At 43.9% G+C, this 22,345-nt stretch overlaps 1 protein-coding gene across 2 annotated transcripts in view; it reads left to right on the forward strand.

Annotated features, from left to right (window-relative positions):
* Positions 1 to 22,345, forward strand: part of LOC143292770 (neuropeptide S receptor-like) — a 178,848-nt gene that overhangs the window by 147,324 nt on the left and 9,179 nt on the right. For both annotated transcript variants that reach the window (XM_076603335.1, XM_076603343.1), the window contains exon 6: positions 20,319 to 20,460. In XM_076603335.1, coding sequence (XP_076459450.1) covers positions 20,319 to 20,460 — 142 coding nt within the window. The remainder of the gene's footprint in view (positions 1 to 20,318; positions 20,461 to 22,345) is intronic.

Raw genomic sequence — 22,345 nt, forward strand, 5'->3', positions numbered from 1 at the left:
ACTCCCTCTCCTCCCCCATCCCTCTGTTCAACATCACCCCCTCCACTCCTCCTCCTCCCCCATCTCTCTGTTCAACATCACCCCCTTCACTCCCTCTCCTCCCCCATCCCTCTGTTCAACATCACCCCCTCCACTCCTCCTCCTCCCTCTCCTCCCCCATCCCTCTGTTCAACATCACCCCCTCCACTCCCCCTCCTCCCTCTCCTCCCCCATCTCTCTGTTCAACATCACCCCCTCCACTCCCTCTCCTCCCCCATCCCTCTGTTCAACATCACCCCCTCCACTCCCTCTCCTCCCCCATCCCTCTGTTCAACATCACACACCCCTCCACTCCCCCTCCCCCCCCATCCCTCTGTTCAACATCACCCCCTTCCCCACCCACACCCACCTTCCCCCATCCCTCTGTTCAACATCACCCCCTTCCCCCATCCCCCCACACCCTCCTCACCCATCCCTCTGTTTAACATCACCTCCTCCACTCCCCCCCCCCTCCTCCACCGTCCCTCTGTTCAACATCACCCCCCTCTACTCCCCGTCTTCTCACCCCCCTCACCCATCTCGATCATTCCAATATTCCCGAGGACAGTGATGTTGCGCTGTCTCTCTCTGTGTGGCCGCTTCTGTGCGCGATGTTGTAATCCCCCGGCTTCCGTGATCCATCATCTGCTGCCAGGGAAAGTGTTGACGTTGCGCGTGAGCAAAGTTTGTCCACCTCCTTTTCCTTCTTTTCAGATGACGCCCTTGAGAAGAGGGAAATGTCTTCAGTTGTGGTGATCTGGGGGGGTTTTGGGAGGGGCAGATGTTTTTTGTTTTATATCGTTTTGTTTTGATTCGTCGTCGTCTTTGGGATTTTGTTTTTAACTGTTGTCAGTCTTTCTTCTTCTGAGCTGGGTTTTTTTTTGTTTTTGTTTTTGTTGTTGTTGCTGTTTTTTTGGGGGGGAGGGGGAGGGGGGGTACGGGGGGGAGGGAGGGATGTTGGGGGAGGGGGGGGGTGTTCAAATTCAGCTTTTTTCATTGTCTTGTTTTCATGGGGTTTTTTTTGTTGTTGTTTGTTGGATGGTGTGTTGTTTTCTTTCTTTTTCTTTTTTGTTGTTGGTCTTTTGTTTGTTTGTTTTTCAGATATACATACATACATACATATATACATAAACATATAACGTGGAGTGATGGCCTAGCGGTTACGCGTCCGACTAGGAAGCAAGAGAATCTGAGCGCGCTGGTTCGGATCACGGCTCAGCCGCCGATATTCTCTCCTCCCCCACTAGACCTTGAGTGGATGGTCTGGACGCTAGTCATTCGGATGAGACGATAAACCGAGGTCCCGTGTGCGGCATGCACGTAGCGCACGTAAAAGAACCCACGGCAACAAAAGGGTTGTTCCTGGCAAAATGCTGTAGAAAAACCCCCTTGATAGCAAAAACAAATAAAACTGCACGCAAGAAAAATACAAAAAAAATGGGTGGCGCTCTCAGTGTAGCGACGCGTTCTCCTTGGGGAGAGCAGCCCGAATTTCACACGGAGAAATCTGTTGTGACAAAAAAAGATAAATACACACACACACACACACACACACACACACACACATGCTGTACAATCAGCTGTATTTTGTTGTCATCGCTGATGTTATTGTGGCTTTACTTCTTTTTTCCATTTCTTCTTCTTCCACTTCTTATTCTTGCCTCCGTGAGGATTCTATGCCGAGGTTTTTTCTCAGGTATAACTAGTTTTCTCAACTTTCTAAAGCCTTCAAGATGGAGTCCACTGGGTGTTTTTTGGTTGTTGTTTTTTTGTTGTTGTTGTTGGGGTTTTTTTGTTTTCTTTTGTTTGGGTTTTTTTTGTTTTTTTGTTTGTTGTTTGTTTGTTTTTTGTTGTTGTTTTTTTTGTTGTTGTCGTTTGTTTCTCAGCTCTTTCAAGTCTGGCCTTAAAACCCACCTCTTCCCAAAATAGCCTCCCTTCCCTGCCTCTTCCTTGTTTTCAGTTTCTCCAGTTTTAGGGTTATGCGTGCGTGAGAATGACTGGTGCGAAAGCGCTTAGATTTGTCTCTGCACAAGATTCAGCGCTATATAAATACCATTATTATTATTATTATTATTATTTGTTTGTTTGGTTTTTTTTGCGTGTGTGTGTCTGTTTTTTATTTTGATTTTTTGTTTATGTTTTCTCCTTACATCACCCTAGTTGTCTTTTCTTCCTGTGGTTTCTTCCCTTTTATTATTACCTGTGCGTTCGTCTTTCTTTTCTAAACACACGTTTAATGATATTTGTTCTCTCTCTGAATTCCATAATGGACCGCTTTTCCTTCCTTCTTTTCTTTTTCTATCTCTTTTTTTTCAGTATCTTATCTTTTCTCTTTCTTTTTTTTCTTCTTTTCTTTTCTTCCTTTCTATATCCCCAGTCTCCGTGACCCATCAGCTGTTGTCAGGCAAAATGTTGACGTAGCGAGCGGGCAAAGTTTTTTCTACCTCCGTTTCTTCTGCACATCTTTCTCCAGCCAGAAACAAACCCATTGAGAAAAAAGATAGATCTTCGTTGGTTACGTTTTGTTTAAGGGGTTTGGTGTTTTTGTTTTTTTTTTGTTTTTGTTTTGTCATCTTGTTTGTGATTTTGTTTTGTTTCTGTTTTTCTCCTCGACTATCTTTGCTCTTCTAAAAAAAAAAAAAAAAAAAAAAAAGGAAGAAGTTGTTTTTCTTTGTTGGGTTTTTCTTTTTTTAAATTGTCCTTTTTTTCTCGCATGCTTTGTTTTGTTTTGTTGGGGGGGGGGGGTTGTGTGTGTATTGTGTCGTATAATCAGTTATATTTTGTCGTCATCTTTGTTATTGCTGCTGTTATTTCTGTTGTGTTTGTTGTTGTTGTTGTTGTTGTTGTTGTTCTTCTTCTTCTTCTTCTTCTTCTTCTTCTTCTTCTTCTTCTTCTTCTTCTTTCTTCTTGCCTCTGTGGGGATTCCATTTCTAATTCAATTGTTTCTTTCGCATGTTTTGTTTTGTTTTTACTAATTTATTTTAGTTTTGTGTCGCATAATCAGTTACGTCTAGTCGTCAACTTTGTTTTTGCTGTTATGTTTCTTCTTTTTCTTCTTCTTCTTCTTCTTCTTCTTCTTCTTCTTCTTCTTCTTCTCTTGTTGTTGCTGCTGCTGCTGCTGCTGCCGCTTGTTTCTTTCTTGCCTCTGTGGGGATGTTATGCCGAGTTTCTTTCAGGTATATCTAACTAGCTTCCTCAACTTCCTGAAGACTCCGTGCTAGAGTCTCCCTGTTTTTCTGCTGTCAATTTTTTTTTTTTTTTACCATTGATTGTGTCTATTCTTCTTCTTCTCAAAATTATTTTTCTTCTTTTTCTTGTTCTTGTTTGTTTGTTTGTTCGTTTCTTGTTTTTCTTGTTTATCTTGTTTTTTTCTGTTGCTGTTGTTGTTGTCGTCGTCGTTCGTAGTAGTAGTAGCAGTAGTTGTAGCAGCAGCAGTAGTTGTAGTAGTTGTTGTACTTCTTCTTCTTCTTCTTCTCCTCCTCGTCCTCCTTCTCCTTCTCTTCCTCCTCTTCCTTTTCCTCAAGCTCTTCACTCCATGGGGATGCTTTTTTTTCATGTATAACTAGCTTCCTCAACTTCCTGAAATCTCCGTGCTGTATTTTCCCTGACTGATGGTGGTGTTATTTTTGCTGTTGTTGTTACCATTCTGTTTGTGTCTACCCTTTTAGTCTGTGTTCCTGGCGTTTCTTCCCTTTGTCGTTTCCTGTCTTACCCATGCATTCACCGTGCTTCTCTCTAAATACCCTTACGATGACAGACTTTTTTTTCTGTGTCAGAATTTCATAATTGACCGCTTTTCATGAATGGTGTGTTTTTAGTTCAAGAAATGGGAGAGACAGAGAGAGGAGAGAGATGGGGAGGGGAGAAAGAGAGAGAGACAGAGACAGAGAGAGTTTTATTTAATCATTATTTTGTTTTATAACGTTGAAGTTCCCTTGCTTTTTTTTTTTTTTAATAATTTTGTGAAGACCTAACGGAAAGATCAAAAGTTCGAGCAATTATGACTGTGTCTGATTTCCTTTCTTTATTTCTTTGTTACTGTTTTTTTTCTGTTACGTGTCTTGTTTTTCTTTCGATATTTATTAAGGTCATGTAGTTTGACATGTTCGTTTCGGACGTTTGATTATCGTTGTTGTTGGTGGTGGTGGTGGTGGCATATCTTGTGTGTAGGATCGGCTGTTCTCTGAGAATTCTTCCCTACCTTGTTTTTTGTGGTTTTTTTATCTATTTATTTATTTTTGTTTTTGTTTTTTGTCTCCTCCTCCTCCTTTTATTCCTCCCCCTAACCTTCCTCCGCTTTCTTTTCCTCCTCGTTCTCCTATTCCTCCATGACTTCTCCCACCCTCATAATCCATGCAATCGTCTGGAGGTTTAGCGAAGTGACGCAGGGCTTTCATTTGAATAAACCCGATACACTGGATGACGGGGGCGGGGGAAGGGAGGGGGGCAATTCACTTTGAATTGCTGACATGTTTGTCTCCCGGTAAATTTTGGTTCGTAAAGCTCACAATCAATAACTCAACTAAAACAATGGATTTTTTTTGGTCGAAATTCAAAAGTGACAAAAATAATATTAGTGGGGGCGTGGGGGAATTGGCAACAAGTTCTGAGGGTTTTTTTTGTTTGTTTGTTTATTTGTTGGTGGTTGTTGTTGTTGTTTTTCGTTCATGCAATGAAGGTTCATGCATAAAATTACATAAGAATTTTTTTTTTTAATATTCAAAATATGGGATTTGTCGTATGGTCTACATACCGCCCGTGTCTATCCCCAGTCCTGTCTCTCTGACTGACTGTCTGTCTATCTATCTGTCTGCTTGTCTCTCTGTTCTTCTGTCTCAGTGCTTCTGTCTCTGTCTCCCTCTCTCTCTCTCCCTCTCTCTCTCTGTCACACACACACACACAAACAAACAAACAAATATGCAGACACGTACACACAGACACGCAGGCGCGCGCGCGCGCATACACTCATGCACGCACGCACATAGACGCGCGCATACACGCACACACACACAACACACACACACACACACACACACACACACACACACACAGAGAGAGAGAGAGAGAGAGGGAGACTTGGACTTACATTCTCTTTGGCTCGAGATAGCTCAAATAAGACTGAATGAAACAGCAGTTACGTTTGCAACTGTAGTACGCAGAAAAGACAACATGAGACAGATTTTTTTTTAAATAAATGAATGGATTATTTTCTTCAGTATAAAGAATATATTGCGACCTGCACACACACACACACACACACACACACACACACACACACACACACACACACATACAAACAGATATATATATATAGAGAGAGAGAGATAGACACATACTCTCTTTCTCTGTCTCCCTCTCTCTTACGCACGCACACGCACACTCACCACTCACACAATTATCTCTCATTCTGTCTCTCTCTTTGTCTCACGCGCGCGCGCACACACACACACACACACACACACACACACACACATACACACACGCGCGCGCACACGCACACACATACACGCACACACACATCTCTCTCTCTCTCTCTCTCTCTCTCTCTTTCACTCACACACACACACACACACACACACACACACACACACACACACACACACCCGCACGCACACACACACACACACACGCACGCACGCACACACGCACACACACGCACGCACGCACACACACACACACACACGCACGCACACACACACACACACACACACACACACACACACACACACACACACACACACACACACACACACAGGAAAAGAGAGAGAAAGTAAAGAGTAGGGGCATGCCTGTTTTTTGTGGGCCGCTGTGAGATATAATTATTTGTTTCATATGGAATATGAATAACATCGAAAGTTTCTAACTTTTGAAATTATCGATATCCTGTTAGAAATTGTCTGCTTATATTTAGATTTTTTTTTTAATCGGAAATAAAAGAAATATTATTTACTATGACATATTATTTTCTAAAACAACAGGAAACATGATTATCATATCATGTTTTTGTGTATATAATCATGTTTTATTTCAAGGCTGAAACAAATAGAATACTAAAATAGGAATACTGATAATTCCGATGAAAAAAGAGCCGTCTATTTTGAACACTAGAAATATCACGGGAAGTTCATGAGATTATAGACGACCCCACCCCCCCCACCCCCCACCCCTCCCACACACACACACACACACAATCACCCCAGGTACCCACCACCACCCAGCTTCTGACACAACTTCCACCACCACCCAATCCCCACCACATCCCACTATAACTCATAAACTCGTGCTGACAGTTGATGTTCTTCGCTGGGCAGGTGGGCTTGAAAGTTAACAGCGTGCTCCCTCAAAGGAAATGCTGTCTGTTGTTCTTTTTCATTGTTTTGCAAACAACAAATGGTTGGATCATTCGAAATGGGCTCATGGTTAAAGCTGTGGCCTCATCGTGCAATGCCACGCAAAAAGGTAGAAGTTAAATAAATGGCACTAGAATTTTTTTTCACTTAGTTTTCAGTTTCAAGGAGGTGTTAAAGCGTGAGGAATATATCCATATGCGCTACATCACATCTACTGTAAAAAATATATATATATATATTTCTAAGATAAAGTAGCAGATGCCTGGTCTTCGCGTAAACCCAACGCGCTGATCAGGCCTTGAGAACGTAAAATAGGGTGAAAATATGATGCTGGACTGGGGGCATATTCATATATGTGTCCTTCAAAGTTTCACTTAAGGTTGCTGATTATAATAATTATTATATTTATATAGCGCTGAATCTTGTGCAGGGACAAATCCAAGCGCTTTCGCACAAATCAAACGCATGCATAACTCTAAAACTGGAGAAACTGAAGACCAGGAAGAGGCAGGGAAGGGAGGCTATTTTGGCCAGACTTGAAAGAGCTGAGTGTGGAGATCTGACGAAGAGAAAGCGGAAGTGTATTCCAATTACAAGTCCAGAGACAGAGAAAGAACGGCGGCCAACAGTCGAGTGTTTGAATCTGGATATGCGTAAACAGAGTGGATCCGAAGTCGATTGTAGAGAGCGAAATGGAGTGTTGAGGTGAAGGCAGCCACAGAGATAGGAAGGGGCAGATTTGTGAATACATTTATAACACACAATGCTGATCTTGTACTTTATTCTGTGTGAGACAGGGAGCCAGTCGAGATGTCGCAAAAGAGGAGTGATGTGCTCAGATCTTTTCTTTCTGAGGACGAGTCGAGCTGTAGAGTTTTGTATGCGCTGAAGGGACTGAATGGATGAAGCAGGCAAACCAGACAATAGAGAGTTATAGTATTCAAGGCGAGAGAGAATGAGACAACGAAAAGTCTAGATGTTGCGTCAGTACACAGATATTTGTGGACGGAACTGGTGCACCGCTATTGACAGTAGCAGGATTGACATGTCTGACTGATAATTTTTTGCATGGACAGTGTGTTGTCAAGGACAACGCCGAGGGTCCTGACTGAACTGGACAGAGAGACATTGCAAACGACATTGCTGATGAGTTTCACAATTTGTTTGTGTGCCCATTTTTTGAAACCATCAGACAAAAATGTTTATCTAGGTATTATAGAATCCGTCCAAACTCCATTATATTCCACCTGTTATTTTCTGAAAAAAAACAACAAAAGAATACTGTTAGAACTTAAATCCTTGGTTTCTGCTATACATAGCTCTTTTTATTAATGTTTTGTCAATTGATACGATTTTTTAAATTGATTTTTTGTTGGTTTTTGTTTGTTTGTTTGTATTATAAGTGAAATAGTACTTGTCAATGTGTATATTAAGTGATTGAACGAATGAGCCTACTTCTTGTTTTTGACATCAGTCTTTTCTTTCTTTCTTTTCTTTCCTATCGAAGTGGATTTTTCTACAGAATTTTGCCAGGAACAACCCTTTTGTTGCCGTGGGTTCTTTTACGTGCGCTAGGTGCATGCTGCACACGGGACCTCGGTTTATCGTCTCATCCAGTTTTGTATGTCTAGGAACCAGTTGGATGTTTCTTGCAAGAGCGACGACAATTATTCAGGGGTATCACTCTTCTGGAGTTGAGTGTCATCAGCATAAGAATGATGACTGACATTATGGCGGTTGATAATTTCAGCGAGAGGAGTAGTGTACAGTGTGAAGAGCACTGGGCCTAAAACAGATTCCTGTGGGACTCCATGTTCGATTTAAACGGGTTCAGATTGGAAATGATCAACAATGACAGACTGGAATCGATCAGTGAGATAAGACTTAAACCAGTTTAGAACAGGGCTCAGATTGGAAATGATCAACAATGACAGACTGGAATCAATCAGTGAGATAAGACTTGAACCAGTTTAGAACAGGGCTCAGATTGGAAATGATCAACAATGACAGACTGGAATCAATCAGTGAGATAAGACTTGAACCAGTTTAGAACAGTGCCGTTGAATTCAAATGTAAAATGAAGGCGGAAAAGAAGGATTGAATGGTCTATCGCGTCAAAGGCGGCAGACAAGTCGAGAAGGATGAAAAGGGACATTTTTCCTGAGTCGGACGCTAGCAGTACATTATTCAGGATGTGAAGGAGAGTGTTTCCGTGCTGTGGTCAGCGCGATAGGCAGACTGAAATGGGTGGATGAGATTGTTGAAACAAGGGTGGTTGTTGAGCTGCTTCAGAACAGGTTTTTTAAGGAGTTTAGACATGAATGGAAGATTAGAAACTGGTCGATAGTTTTTCCAAAAAAAAATTATGCCGTAGTTTGAAGAAGAAAAAGTCGAAAAAAGGAGGAGTGCGATGTTGGCCTGTTCCCGTCTAAGAAAAGAAGACACAGAAATCATTGATAATTGCTGTGAGTTAATGGCTGTTTCGTGGTTCAGTACATTAGCCATTTACAGTCAGAATATAACGACTATGTGCTACTCACAGAAATAAACAAACAAAAAAACGAGGAAAGTCACCTGGAAAACAAAGTTCAATGTGTTCAACAGATGTGAAGCTGTGGCAGAAACATGGACATGGAAGTCAGACATTGAGACTGATTTATAGATGTATCGTCGTTTTCACTATCATGCGGTGATCTTTGTCTGAAAGGAGGTGCTGACGTTTCAATCCATTACTTTAATATTTGTAATAATGACATGAGTTTCACTATATGTGCTATGTATGTGCTACGTTTTTCTTTTTTTGTTCTTATGTTATACATGTTGTACTGTATGCACACACACAAAAAAAAAAAAAATCAAAGCATCGAAATATGAAAATATTCTCTTCCGCCCAGTTCAACGCCCTTTTAACCAGCCCCGTCCATTATTGAATCACTTTATTTACCTTTTTCTTCCACTTTTTTGTCACAACAAATTTATCTGTGTGAAATTCAGGCTGTTCTCCTCAGGGAGAGCGCGTCGTCCACGTGCAGCGCCATCATTTTTCTTCTTTTTTTTCTGTCTGCAAGTATGTTTGTTTCACTTTCTTACAGAATTCTGCCAGGAAAAAAAAAACTCTTTTGTTGCCGTGCGTTCTTTTACGCGCGCTAAGTGCATGCTACACACGGGGACCTCGGTTTTTACGTCTCATTCGAATGACTATTCTCAAGACCACCACTTAAGTGGAAAGGGACAAAATTCTTATAAGTGTGGGATTCGATCCCACACCCTCAGATTCTCTCGCTTCCCAGGCGGACGCGTTACCACCGGACAACCGCTCTACCGTTGGTGCCAGAGGCCGATTCACGTCAATAGTGAACTTTGGGTTCTCTGTAGCGAGCCATGGGAGTGGGCGGGGCAGGGGCGCCGGGGTAGGGTAGGGAGGAGGGGGTGAGTCGTGGCGTGTTTCTAATTACACAAGGGAAATGACGGCGTCAGAGAACAGCTGACCAGTCTGGACAACACAATCGAAGAAAGACGCTGCAACGTTTTTGTACGTGACTTCATAAGTCTTTCATCCGTCCCCTCTTCTCTCTCTCTCTCTCTCTCTCTCTCTCTCTCTCTCTCTCTCTCTCTCTCTCTCTCTCTCTCTCTCTCTCTCTCTCCCTCCATCTATCTATCTATCTAATATATATATATATATATATATATCCCTCCCTCTCTTTCTCCTTCTCGTGCACATACACACATGCGGACACACACGCACGCACGCACGCACATACATACACACACACGCGCGCGCACGCACGCACCCCTCCCCCCCCCCCCCCCCCACACACACACACAGAAGAGAGAGAGAGCTGTAATCATCGTAAAACAGGCTGAAGAGACAGGGCCAGAGAGAAAGGACACTGGACTGTCCTCTAATGGCGCACAGAAGCCACAGATGAATGGCTTATTACCACAATGTACGTTCTGCACAGCCGATGGGGTTACCCATGTATACCTCATGGAGACGTCTACATCTCCTTTCTCATTTCCGAAATCATCATGAGGAGGAGGATACTAACATCAACAATGATAACAAGGATAATGACAACAACAGCAACGATGATAATAGTAATGATAATAATAAGAATACTTTTGTTCTGCTGGGAGAAATGTAGAGTTCAGAAGGAACACACACACAAACACGCAGACACACTCAGACGCGCAGACACAGAAATGGGGAGAGTGGCGACAGAAGGGGGGGGGGAAGAGTCAGACACATCGACACAGAAACAACAGGCAACGTTACGGACACAGAAGGGACAGGCAGGCAGACAGACAGTCAGACAGGATGACACACAGAAACGACAGAGGGACTACCAGCTGTCATTATCATAAAACAGGCGCCGTAATAATCCGACAGGGCCAGAGAGAAATGGCACAGGACAGGACACAGGACTCTCTCTGTGATCACGAACAGAAACCACAGATGATGGCTTCATTAACACCGTATACGTTCTGATCAACTGAATGAGGCGGGTTGGGGTGGCGGGGGGGCGTGGGAAGGAGGGGTGGTAATGGTGACATTTAAAACGCACGTTAAACATCAAAGGATGCATAAATTGTCCACCGTAACGATAACATTCAGACACAGAAAAGCCCGCGTCCGTGCGAGTGCGTGTGTGTGTGCGGGGAGTCTGTGGGTCGGTCCCGAGTTTTGTGTGTTTTATCTCTTGGATGTGTGTGTGTGTGTGTGTGTGTGTGTGTGTGTGTGTGTGTGTGTGTGTGTGTGTGTGTGTGTGTGTGTGTGTGTGTGTGTGTGTGTGTGTGTGTGTGTGTGTGTGTGTGTGTGTGTGTGTGTGTGTGTGTTCTGTCTTTTGTTTTTTCTCGGCCAATAGAGAAAGCCTTGTATTGAGCACTCAAGAAAGAGAGAAGGAATAAAAGAAAGGATAAAGGAATATAAGAACTTGAGAAACAGACAAAAAACAGAAAGCATGTGCTTCACGGATTTGTATGCAACTGAGGCCACAAAAAACAACCCAAGAGTCGCTTAATGGTAAATATTGAGTTTGCTCTAAATTGTCAAATGAACTCAGAAGTTGTGATGTGTGTGTGTATATATATATATATATATATATATATATATATATATATATATATATCTGTGTGTGTGTGTGTGTGTGTGTGTGTCTGTCTGTCTGTCTGTCTGTCTGTCTGTCTGTCTGTCTGTCTCTAAATACAGTAACATTAATATTTGACAGAAAGAATAGGGGAGGGTGACAAAAGAAAGTTGTTGTTTTTTCAACAACAACAACAAATACCAACTTACCCGAAACCCACAGACTCGCTCCAGTAAAGCAACTGGTTCTCCCACATTAACATATGCCAGGTCGGTAAACTGGGCTTCCGAAGATGGCAACACTCCCCTAGAATGCCTTCCCCTCCCAGAAATTTCGAATTTCAGATGGAGATCTTACTCTTTGAACCTTATGGTCATCTATCTTTCACGTTACGCATTGGTTCCGGTGGACTTCGGTGCATTTCGCTTACTGCCGGAATGCAAATAGTGTAAAAAGATTTTGCTGAGAGAGTTAGTTGCTGGTGCGCGCGCACAAGGCAAGGAGAAAGAGAGAGGGGTGGGGTGGGGGATGTGGTAGGTTGAGCATAGAAAAGCCTTTATAAAGTCCATTTGAAGTTGTTTGATATGCAGATGCGATGGACTGATGATATTGCAGAAACGGTAGGGAAACCATTTGCGAGACCCCGGACCGACAGACGTGAAAGGTCAAAGGCCAAAGGTGAAAGGTTCTTCCGTGTGGCGCCCTGAAGACCTTACTCTTCAGGAAGTTAAGGGGGGGGGGAGGAGGAGAAGAAGAAGAAGAATGGATGATGATATGATGATGCTGATTAGTGATTTTGAAAGCGTCTGCACATTCCATCAGGGAGAATGACTCTATATACACGCTTATTGTTGAAAAGTGTGAGTTAGGTAAACTGGTGCACATGGTTTCGAAACACACAGTGAATTAGAGGATAAAAGACAATGTATGCATAAAATTTGCAGGAATCAAATCGTGCTGCCAATGCTGATTTTCCCTTGCTCTTGGGGTGAAAAAGAGGTGGAGGGAAGGAATTATTTTACGGTCAGGAGGGTGGTAGATTAATGAGGAATAGCCGTAAGCATGCGAAATGTCTGTCAGTCTCTGTGCTTCTGTCATTCTGTGTTTCGTCTCTGTCTGTCTGTCTGTCTGTCTCTCTCTCTCTCTCTCTCTCTCTCTCTCTCTCTCTCTCTCTCTCTCTCTCTCTCCCATCATGTGCTCGCTTGCGAGTTGTGCACGAGTGTATGCGTGTGTATGTGCGCGCGCCCGGGGGCGCGCGCGCGCGCGCGCGTGTGTGTGTGTGTGTGTGTGTGTGTGTGTGTGTGTGTGTGTGTGTGTGTGTGTAATGAATAGACAGAGACAGACAGAATAATTGAGAATTAGAAAGAGAAGAAGAGAGAGAGATAAAGAGAAACAGGTGGAGCGACGAACAGGCAGACATGTGCATGCACTGACAGACGTGTTACAGAGAAACACAACGATCTCTCAACTTTCCTGTAGTCATTCTTCCACAGAACTAGACCAGGACAACTGGAGCAGTTTCCTGTCAACATCCTGCCTTGCCAGCCACAGGGGGTTGTTGGAGTCTGCTGGGGTGCAGGAAGGACATGTTCCATTTCGGAGGGGAGAATTCCATCAGCGACGAAAGTTTGAAAGAGCGTGTACTACAAAGTTTCCTTTCAGTATCGAAAGTTCCAACTTGCTTACGAGTTCCTTTTTGGTGGTCTCTCTCACCACTTTCCTGCTTGCCAAAAGTGATAGGGGTGGTGGTGGAGTTTTTGACTGGACAGGATGAAGAAGTTGTGTGAGAGACCTCTGATATATTTCAGCAAGTTCTAACTTTCGATTCTGCGTGACGGAAACTTTCTACAATAATCGTGCAGGCCTACCCACAGTCAGAGAATAGCCATTTAGCAACGAATCTGGAAGAGCAGTTCTCCGTTCTGGCGACAAGGAAAGAGAAGAAGAGTATCGTGAAATGCTTTGGTGTGGTGCGGATTTTGCGGTGGAGGTCGTGCAAGTCTTTGTTCGAGAAGACTCTGTGTGTGTGTGTGTGTGTGTGTGTGTGTGTGTGTGTGTGTGTGTGTGTGTGTGTGTGTGTGTGTGTGTGTGTGTGTGCGTGTGTGTGCGTGTGTGTGTGTGTGCGTGTGTGTGTGTGTGTGTGTGTGCGTGGTGTGTGTGTGTGTGTGTGTGTGTGTGTGTGTGTGTGTGTGTGTGTGTGTGTGTGTGTGTGTGTGCGCATGATATTCCCCGTGGGGATGCCGGGTTTTTTTTCAGTATAAATAGCATCCCCGCTTTCTGGAAATTCTGTGCCAGAAAATTCCATTTTTCTGTTGCTCTCTTTGTTTCTGCCTTTTTTCTTTCTTCACTGTTGTCTCCATTTTCTGCCTTCCCAGTCCATTCCCCTTTCGTTTTCTCGAGCAAGCCTTGACACTTTTCTCTCTTTTCAGCTGTCTGTGCTGTTTTGCTTTTTGCGATTAAGTAGTGAGATGTAAACACTGGGATGGGCACTAGCTGCCCATTCAGCAGTGTTATTTGCCTATATAGCCTTTTTTGTGTGTTTTTTGTCTGGCTTTGAAGTATTATTCTTCCTTTTTTACGATTTTTTGTAACCTGGGGATGATAAATTAAGCGGAATGACTGGCGTCCTCAGCATGGCCTAGTCTTATTTGCCACAAGGAGCTAAATGGTTGGGATACTGTGTTATAAACTGTGTTTTGTGGGTTTGTCTTGGTATTGTTGATTTTTTTGTAGACGTTACAGTTTTGTGTTGACGCGGTTGTATAGCATTTGTATGGTTTGACAGTCCTGATATGGCCCTGTGCGGCTGGCTGGTCAATAAGCAACAAGAACAACAAGAACATGTGAACATGCACACATGCTTTTGTTTCATTATTTGCCCCCCACCCCCATCCCACCCCCTCATCCCCCCACCCCAACTGTCTCCCGCCCATCCGCACCTCCATCCTCACCCCACGCCCCCTCCTGTCCTTCCATCAGCCTTCTTTCCCGTCTGTTTTCTGCTGGGGAAGATCATCCCCATGAAGGCGGCTTCGTCGACTGGCAATGTAGACATTTTACACGTGACTCTCTCCCCCCACCTCTCCCCCCCCCCCTTTCTCTCTCTCTCTCTCTCTCTCTCTCTCTCTCTCTCTCTCTCTCTGTGTCATCCAGAAAGTATTGACTTTCCTTGTGTAATACCCAAAACTTTTCACGAGTTCTCTCTAAAAAGCTTAATCAAAGCCTTGACCTCTTTCTTTCTTTCTTTTTCTTTTTTTCTCCAACAACGAAACCATGTCTATAATTACCAGGAGATGTTATGATCAAGCATGCAGTCGTCAGTTATCGGCCGGATTTTTTTTCTTCTCATTCCGATCATCGATTGTGGTGATTACGTAACAGCAGTCGTCCAGTAACGCCGTTGTCGGCAAGGTTTCTGACTGGAGGAAGCCAGCAGAGGGTGATTAATATCTGACAACTGAAGCACCGAGACAGCAACGCCACTGCAGTAGGCGAGGAAGTGAACGTGGTCACAGTGCATGTTGCATGACACAGGAGAAAACAGTGCCGAGGTTCATGTACCAGGGCTGAATGTTAGTTATTAGTATGTACAGTGTCGACATTTTGCACACTGAATATGTGTGGTTCGTCCGTCGGGATCGACGAGGACCATCTAGTCATCCTGGGGGTGGGTCGGTTGGGCTCTGGGGGTGCGCAGATGACTGGTCAGGCCAATCCGCGCCCGGAAGGTTCTGACGCAGTGTGGACAGGGGATGGTTGCAGCTGTCGGGGACTTGCTGGCACTGCTTTTCCTGGCCTGTCTGCGTTGCTCTGCTGCAGCGATTCTGTTGGCCTCACAGGATTTGGCGCCTTTGTGGACATCTGAACGCCACTTTGGTCTGTCCATTGCATTCAGCTCCCATGTGTCGTGGCTGATGTTGAAGGCCTTCAGAGAAGCTTTCAGAGTGTCTTTGAAGCGCTTCTTTTGGCCTCCATGGGAGCGCTTGCCATGTTGGAGTTCGCCGTACAGCAGTTTCTTGGGGAGCCGGTGGTCTGGCATGCGAACTACATGGCCTGCCCAGCGCAGCTGGGCCTGCATCAAGATGGTGTAGATGCTGGGCAAGTTTGCACGAGTGAGCACATCTGTGTCAGGGATCTTCTCTTGCCACTTTATGCCGAGAAGTTTTCTGAGGCTGGTGGTGTGGCAGTGGTTCAGCTTTTTGGCGTGGCGTTTGTAGACCGTCCATGATTCACACTGAATATATCCGAACGGAGAAAGACAGTTTGTTTTTTATCAGTCACCGTTATATTCCAGTGCAGTTACAGTTTCAAGGTAGTGTCAAAGTGTGCGGGCTGATACGCTGCATGCACCACATCCGCATTAAAAACTTCTGATGCATGATTCCAGTGCGTATACTTTTTCGTGGTGCTTATCAGAGTATATCTTGTCTGAAAGTATCAATCAAGTCAGATAAAGTTCATTCAGAAAAGTAATTGAAAAGTCTACGTTGCTTTAAAACTAGTTTAAGCCAAAGCTGCTTATTTGCCACGCCATAACTTTATAAATAAGAGAGAGAGGGGGGAGGATCGAGGGGGGGGGGAGGCTGTACATTTGTGATTTCCTTCTTCTAGTCAAGCTGACTGGAGAAACTGGAACAGTGGTAGACCCACAGCCACCGACATGCGCACACGGAATTGCTTCAGTCAAGGGAAAGAGGGACAGTGAGCTGTTAATATAGACATGTCCCAGTTCCAGACGAAGAGATGGGGGATGAAGGTGCATTTGCAGAAGGATTCCATCGGCTAGATAATAAGGTTGGAAGAGCCATGTTCTGCCGCCGGGATGAGGGGGAGGGGAGGGGGGGCGGGAGTCACAGGAGTCATTGTCAAAAGATTTGATACTTTCTCGACAGATTAGTCGAATAGGGAAAGAGAGGCAGGGGGGTGGGGGTAGCTGTGGATGGGGAGGGAAACACAGGTCTTTGGAAAGACTGTGTGTGCGTGCGTGCGTGTGTGTGTGTATGTCAGAGAGAGCGAGAGAGAGAGAGAGTCTTCAATCGCAGAACTCAGAGGTTCAGATGGGTAGAAATTAGTCATTCCAGACCATTATGTCCTCCTCACTATCACTATCAGGTTCTTTGAGCTCCAGTCTCATATCGATCCCTTCAGTGCTGTTTGAAGTCCCTGAACACTGATACTTCGGGTCTTCAGGCCGCTCTTTACTGGTACCAAAGTCAGTCCAGAACTGCAGAGAACAAGATAAAAAATCTCGTTAGCTGAAGGAAATTTGGGCACTTCTATCACCCGTATTGTAAGCAGGAATGGAATGTATGCGCACAAGGAGACACTCATGCTCGCATGCGTGTGCGTTCGTATACATACGCACGCGCGCATAGAGACGCACAAAAAACGTAGGAACTCAGACATAGACAGACAGACAGGCAGACACACACACACACACTCTCTCTCTCTCTCTCTCACACACACACACACACACACACACACACACACACACACATACACACATGCACGCGCACACACATACGCACGCTCGCGCACGCACACACACACACACACACACACACACACACACACACACACACACAAGTACATTCACATACACTAACACAAACACATACACACATGGACACATATACACATATCCACATTTCTTCCCTTTTACTCTTACATCGAAGACGGAAAAATTGTATACCGGAAAGAGTATACCCATTTCGGCGCTTTCCTGATTAGTGGGTTTGTATTCTGTGAATTATGATCATATAAATGTGTGCCCCCCCTCTCTCTCTCTCTCTCTCTCTCTCTCTCTCTCTTTCTCTCTCTCACCTCCCTCCCTCTCTCTCTCTCTCTGTCTTTCTTTCTCTCTCCCCCCTCTCTTTTTCTCTCTCCCCCCCTCTCTCTCTTTCTCTATCAATCTTTCTTGCTTTTCTTGAACGGATGGAAAAAACATGCCTTACATTAGAACATGATCGATCGTTTCACCAGTTCAACTGAAAGAAAAACAAGAAAGGGAAAAAAAAAGTAGCCGAACAGAATAAAGAAAGAAAGAGCGAACCCAGGAGCTCGTCTCAACGTGTCTTTGGGGAAGAGGAGGGTGGGGACGATAGCGGAAGGAAGACAAAATCGCTATATCTCGTGCAACTTAGAATCCGCCGCTTTCTCAGCAGGTTCTGTCACCATCATCCTGTCAAAGTCGTATTCACGAGACACGAGCTTAAAAGCTTTGACAGAATCCGGTTAAGAGTCATTAAGTTGAAAAGGCGGGAGAAAAAATTGTTGAACGTGAACTTCTCAAGCATGTTGATTGAGAATAAATGTGACCAAGTTGAGAGATGTCAAAGTTGGGCGTTACATGTATGTATCTCCAAAGTCAAGTCTTTTTGACTGACTCCTCGTGGCCGCCCCGTTCCTTCATCGGAATGGGAAATGGAAGTGGTTTTGATGGTTGAAATGTGTCAGGATTAGATTTCGTTGTTTCCGTTTGCTCAGTTAATTCATTCGTTGTAACGTTTGCCGTGTTGCTTGCAGAAGGATGGTTGTTTGAAAAATAGATTCTTTGCTTTTTACCGTCTCTCTCTGTCTCGGTCTTTGTCACTTTCTGCCTTGACACTCAGCTGCCAAATAGAGAGAGTCCGTGAGGGTGTGGGTTCGAATCCCGCTCCCGTCCTTTCTCCAAAGTTTGACTGGAAAATCAAACTGAACGTCTAGTCTTTCGGATGAGACGATAAACCGAGGTCCTGTGTGCAGTATGCACTTGGCGCACTGAAAAAGAACCCACGACAATGAGAGTGTTGTCCTCTGGAAAAATTATGTAAAAATAAATCCACACTGATAGGTACACAAACATATAAGCCTGCACTCAAGGCCTGACAAGCACGTTGGGTTATGCTGCTGTTCAGGCCTCTGCCAAGCAGATGTGCTGTTCGGAATATGAATTTGTCCAGACGCAGTGACGCCTCCTTGAGAAAATGAAACTCTCTCTCTCTCTCTCTCTCTCTCTCTCTCTCTCTCTCTCTCTCTCTCTCTCTCTCCTTCCCTTTTCTCTCTTTCTCTGATAATCTATTTGCTTAGCAATGTAAACCAATGTTAAAAGCCAAGAGGTAATGTAAAACCATATCAATGCGTATTTTCTTGTCTATTTTCTGTAACAGAATCCTTCCTTTCGCTCACATACCGCCTTCGCAATGACTTTTATCAGAGGATTGGATTACCAAAAACTGTTTGCATGATTCACAATTTCGTAAAGAAAACACGTTTGGTAAATGTAAAAAATGTAATATTCTCTGGGACATGCACCAGAAAATCGTGTACGTTGCCAACTTCTGTACAACTTGTGTCCATGATTCGTTATCTTTCTCTTCTTCTTTCTTATATAGAAAACAAACTTTACTCAGGAGAGAGCGTTGATCTCTCTCTCTCCCCATATATATATATATATAAAGATAGAGAGGAATATATGGTTGTTTGATGTACATATATCTATCTAAATATATAGATATACATATATGGATATATACATATATATAATGTGTGTGTGTGTGTGTGTGTGTGTGTGTGTGTACTGTAGTGTATATATGTATGTAGGTATGCATATGTACATGTATATGTATATGTGTATGAATATATATACATGTATATACATATATATGTGTATATATATATACATATATACATATATACACACATATATATACATGCATGTGTATATATATATATATATATGATATACCTGTGTGTGTTTGTGCGTATGTGTGTGTCTGTCTGTCTGTCTGCCTGTCCACCACTGTCCACCATTTACCCACCCATACACCCACTCCGATCAGGGAAAGCAAAGAAAGAAAGGACGGAAGGTGGGGAAGAAGAAAGAAAGAGAGAAAGATAGACACGGGAAGAAAGAAAGATAAATCCAACCGTGCATTTTGTTGATGAAACGGGCCGGGGAAATGGACTGGCCAAGAAAGAGAGTGGAGAACACGAAAGAAGGTTGAAAAAAAGAAAAAAGAAAGAAAGAAAAAAAGCCATGTGTTAAAGATAATGGAGCAGGCGCAGGCTTGTTCGGATAATGGAGTAGGCACAGGCTTACAGCGTTGCGCAAACAGGCGCCCCGCTACATCATTCGCTCCCCGTCTATTCTTTTTACTGTCTGTCTTACGTGTGTGTGTGTGCCTGTGTCTGCGTGTCTGTGTGTGTTTGTCTGTGTGCATATGTGTGTGTGTGCGCGCGCACGCGCGTGTGTGTGTGTGTGTGAAAGAGAGAGAGAGAATGTATTTGCACATGATGTGTGTGAGTGCACGCGCGCGTACGCCTGGGCACATATGTGTGTGGCGGAGGTTGGAACGGATCCTTCCCATATTACGTACGTGCAGAGGTAAAGTAATTACATTGAAAACTTGATCAACATGATAATAGGGATGGTGAGATCGGTGGTGATGGCGAGGGTAAGGCAGTTGGATGGGTGGGACTAAGGGAGGGTGGAGGGGGCGGGGGTGGGGGAGCAAGGGGCGAGGGAGGTAAAGGAGGTGAGGTGGTTTCGAGGAAGCTAGCTGCTGGTTGAGGTTTGTTCCCCCCGATAAACTTAAAAGCTCTCACACAACAGCTATAGTGTACATGTTAAAAATTCACGATGCAGCCGCTCATTTGGTTGTGGATTGTTTTTGTCATCGCATAGCCTCTCATCCATTTTTTTCTGTGTTTCTTTATTTTTATTTATTTTTCAGCCCTTTCCCCCCCTCCCCCATCTACTAGACCTTGTGTGGTGGTCTGGATGATAGTCTCGGATGAGACGATAAACATTAGTCTCGTGTGTACCATGCACTTTCGCACGTAAAAGAATATAATTGTGTGCGTGTGTGTGTGTGTGTGACAGCTGTTCATGGCTCTGGTTGCCGTGGTGACGTTCTTCCTGCCGGCCGTCATCATCTCCACGTGCTACGTGGCCATCATCCTCATCATCTGGACCAAGGGACAGAACTCGAGGGACGCCACGGTGGAGCGCACCGTACTGAACGGTGAGATGTGGACGAGAAGGGACGGTGAGATTGCGTCGGGTGAACATGGCCAGTCCGTCAGAATGAATAGCGTTTTGGACTTTAGATATTGGTGTCACGCATGTAGGTGCACTCTTTCTCTGTATCTCTCTCTTTCACTCTCTCTTTCGCTCTCTCTGTCTCTGTCTCTCTCTCTCTCTCTCTCTCTCTCTCTCTTGTTTTTACGTACAGCTTGGGGCGGCTCCACGTTCAATGGCAAGAAGTTTTTGCCTGTGGGCAGAAGCTGGCTTTCCTTATTTTCCCGACAGCTCGTCAAGTGAAGTGCGTGCCCCCTTTCACAGCCGAATTCACTGCAGGTAGGCAGCAACATTAAGTCTGTCACCGCATACGTTTGCACAAGAAAGGCACGTGCAAAATGTGAACTTCGGGAATCACAATCGTCTAACTGCGAACTCAATTCTAATTGGGGTAGGCCTTCTCTGTTTATCAGCAGAACGTAACAGTGACGTTCAGTGAGTGCATCCAGCGAAAGCAGTGTAGGTTTCCGGTGGTTCTGAAATTTGTGGAGGTGTGTCCATTGGTGCGTCTGAAGGAAAATGCAGCGTGTGTTTGATAAAATCCGCATCTTTGTGACTTTGAGCCCGATGACAACTGGCAGCCATAGTTTCCGTATCTCTGAAGAGGCCGCTTGTATCAGTGAAGTAAGTGGCATCACCCCAGTCCTGTATCGTTCTTTTCACTGAGATACAGTTCGTGTGTCGTTCGGTGGGTTATGGAAACAATAACATACCCAACATGCATACCCCCGAAAACGGAGTATAGCTGCCTCCCTGGCGGGGTATATAAACTAAATGGTTATACACGTAATGTCAATAAAGGTCGGCAACAACCGTTGGACATTGTTGGAAGAAGAAAAAGTGTGTTGTCCAGAAGTCTTTTCTTCAACCATCAACAATTAACACGACAAAGATTAGCAGCTTGTTAAAACTACTTCGGAAAATCTAACAACATATACCTCGTTACTGTATTTGTTTAATAAATGAATTACAAAAATCCGTTAACGAATGAAACGAAATATTAGCCAGGAATTTTAACTTTGGAAAGATTTAACATTGGCGTCGGGCTTGTGTTTTATTTTTTATATTAGTTAAGCACCATCTTATGTATTCCAGTTTCTTGTATTAAAATGATGGTCGTGGTGGGAAAATGGTAATAGAAATAAAGATTTCCACAATCCTCTTTCTGGTATTTGTTTGTGAGGCTCATATAAAACTGAAATAGGACTGGATAGGTAAGTGGAACTTTTCGTAACCAACTTTTATGTTCCTATTTGGTGTCCAGTTGTAAATTTACAGTTGTACATGGGAGAGGGAAAAAAAACTTGCCATTTGCTTTTATTGAAGTAACCTGATCGCAGATGCTGATAGAAGGAATGGTTAAGACGTTTATCTGTCAACACATTAACCGTGAGGATCTGTATTCGAATCCCAGTCTCGCCCCTTCTCCCAACTGTGACTGGAAAATCAAACTGATAATCTCATATGAATGAGACAATATACCGATATCCTGTGTGCAGCTCGCACTTGGCTCACTGAAAAAGAAGCCATGGCAAAGTGAGTGTTGTCCTCTGGCAATACTCTGTAAAAGAAAAACACTCTGATAATTATTATGTTTCGTTCTCTCGTGTACAGTAAGAGAAATAGATCATAACAACTGATCGAGTTTGAAAGCTTTACTGTCACCAGGGAAGCCGTTATGGGAAGAGGGCAGAGAGAGTAGTCTTCCTTTACAAATAGTCGAGACTCGTGCCCTAGCAGTTGTGCGTTTAGCATGCGATAACGTAACATCCCCTTCTGTTTAACAAATAAAATGAATTAAGAAAAACGGACTTAACAACTCGGTTCCC

The sequence above is a fragment of the Babylonia areolata genome, chromosome 1 (genome assembly GCF_041734735.1).
Source record: "Babylonia areolata isolate BAREFJ2019XMU chromosome 1, ASM4173473v1, whole genome shotgun sequence".
Taxonomy (NCBI): domain Eukaryota; kingdom Metazoa; phylum Mollusca; class Gastropoda; order Neogastropoda; family Buccinidae; genus Babylonia; species Babylonia areolata.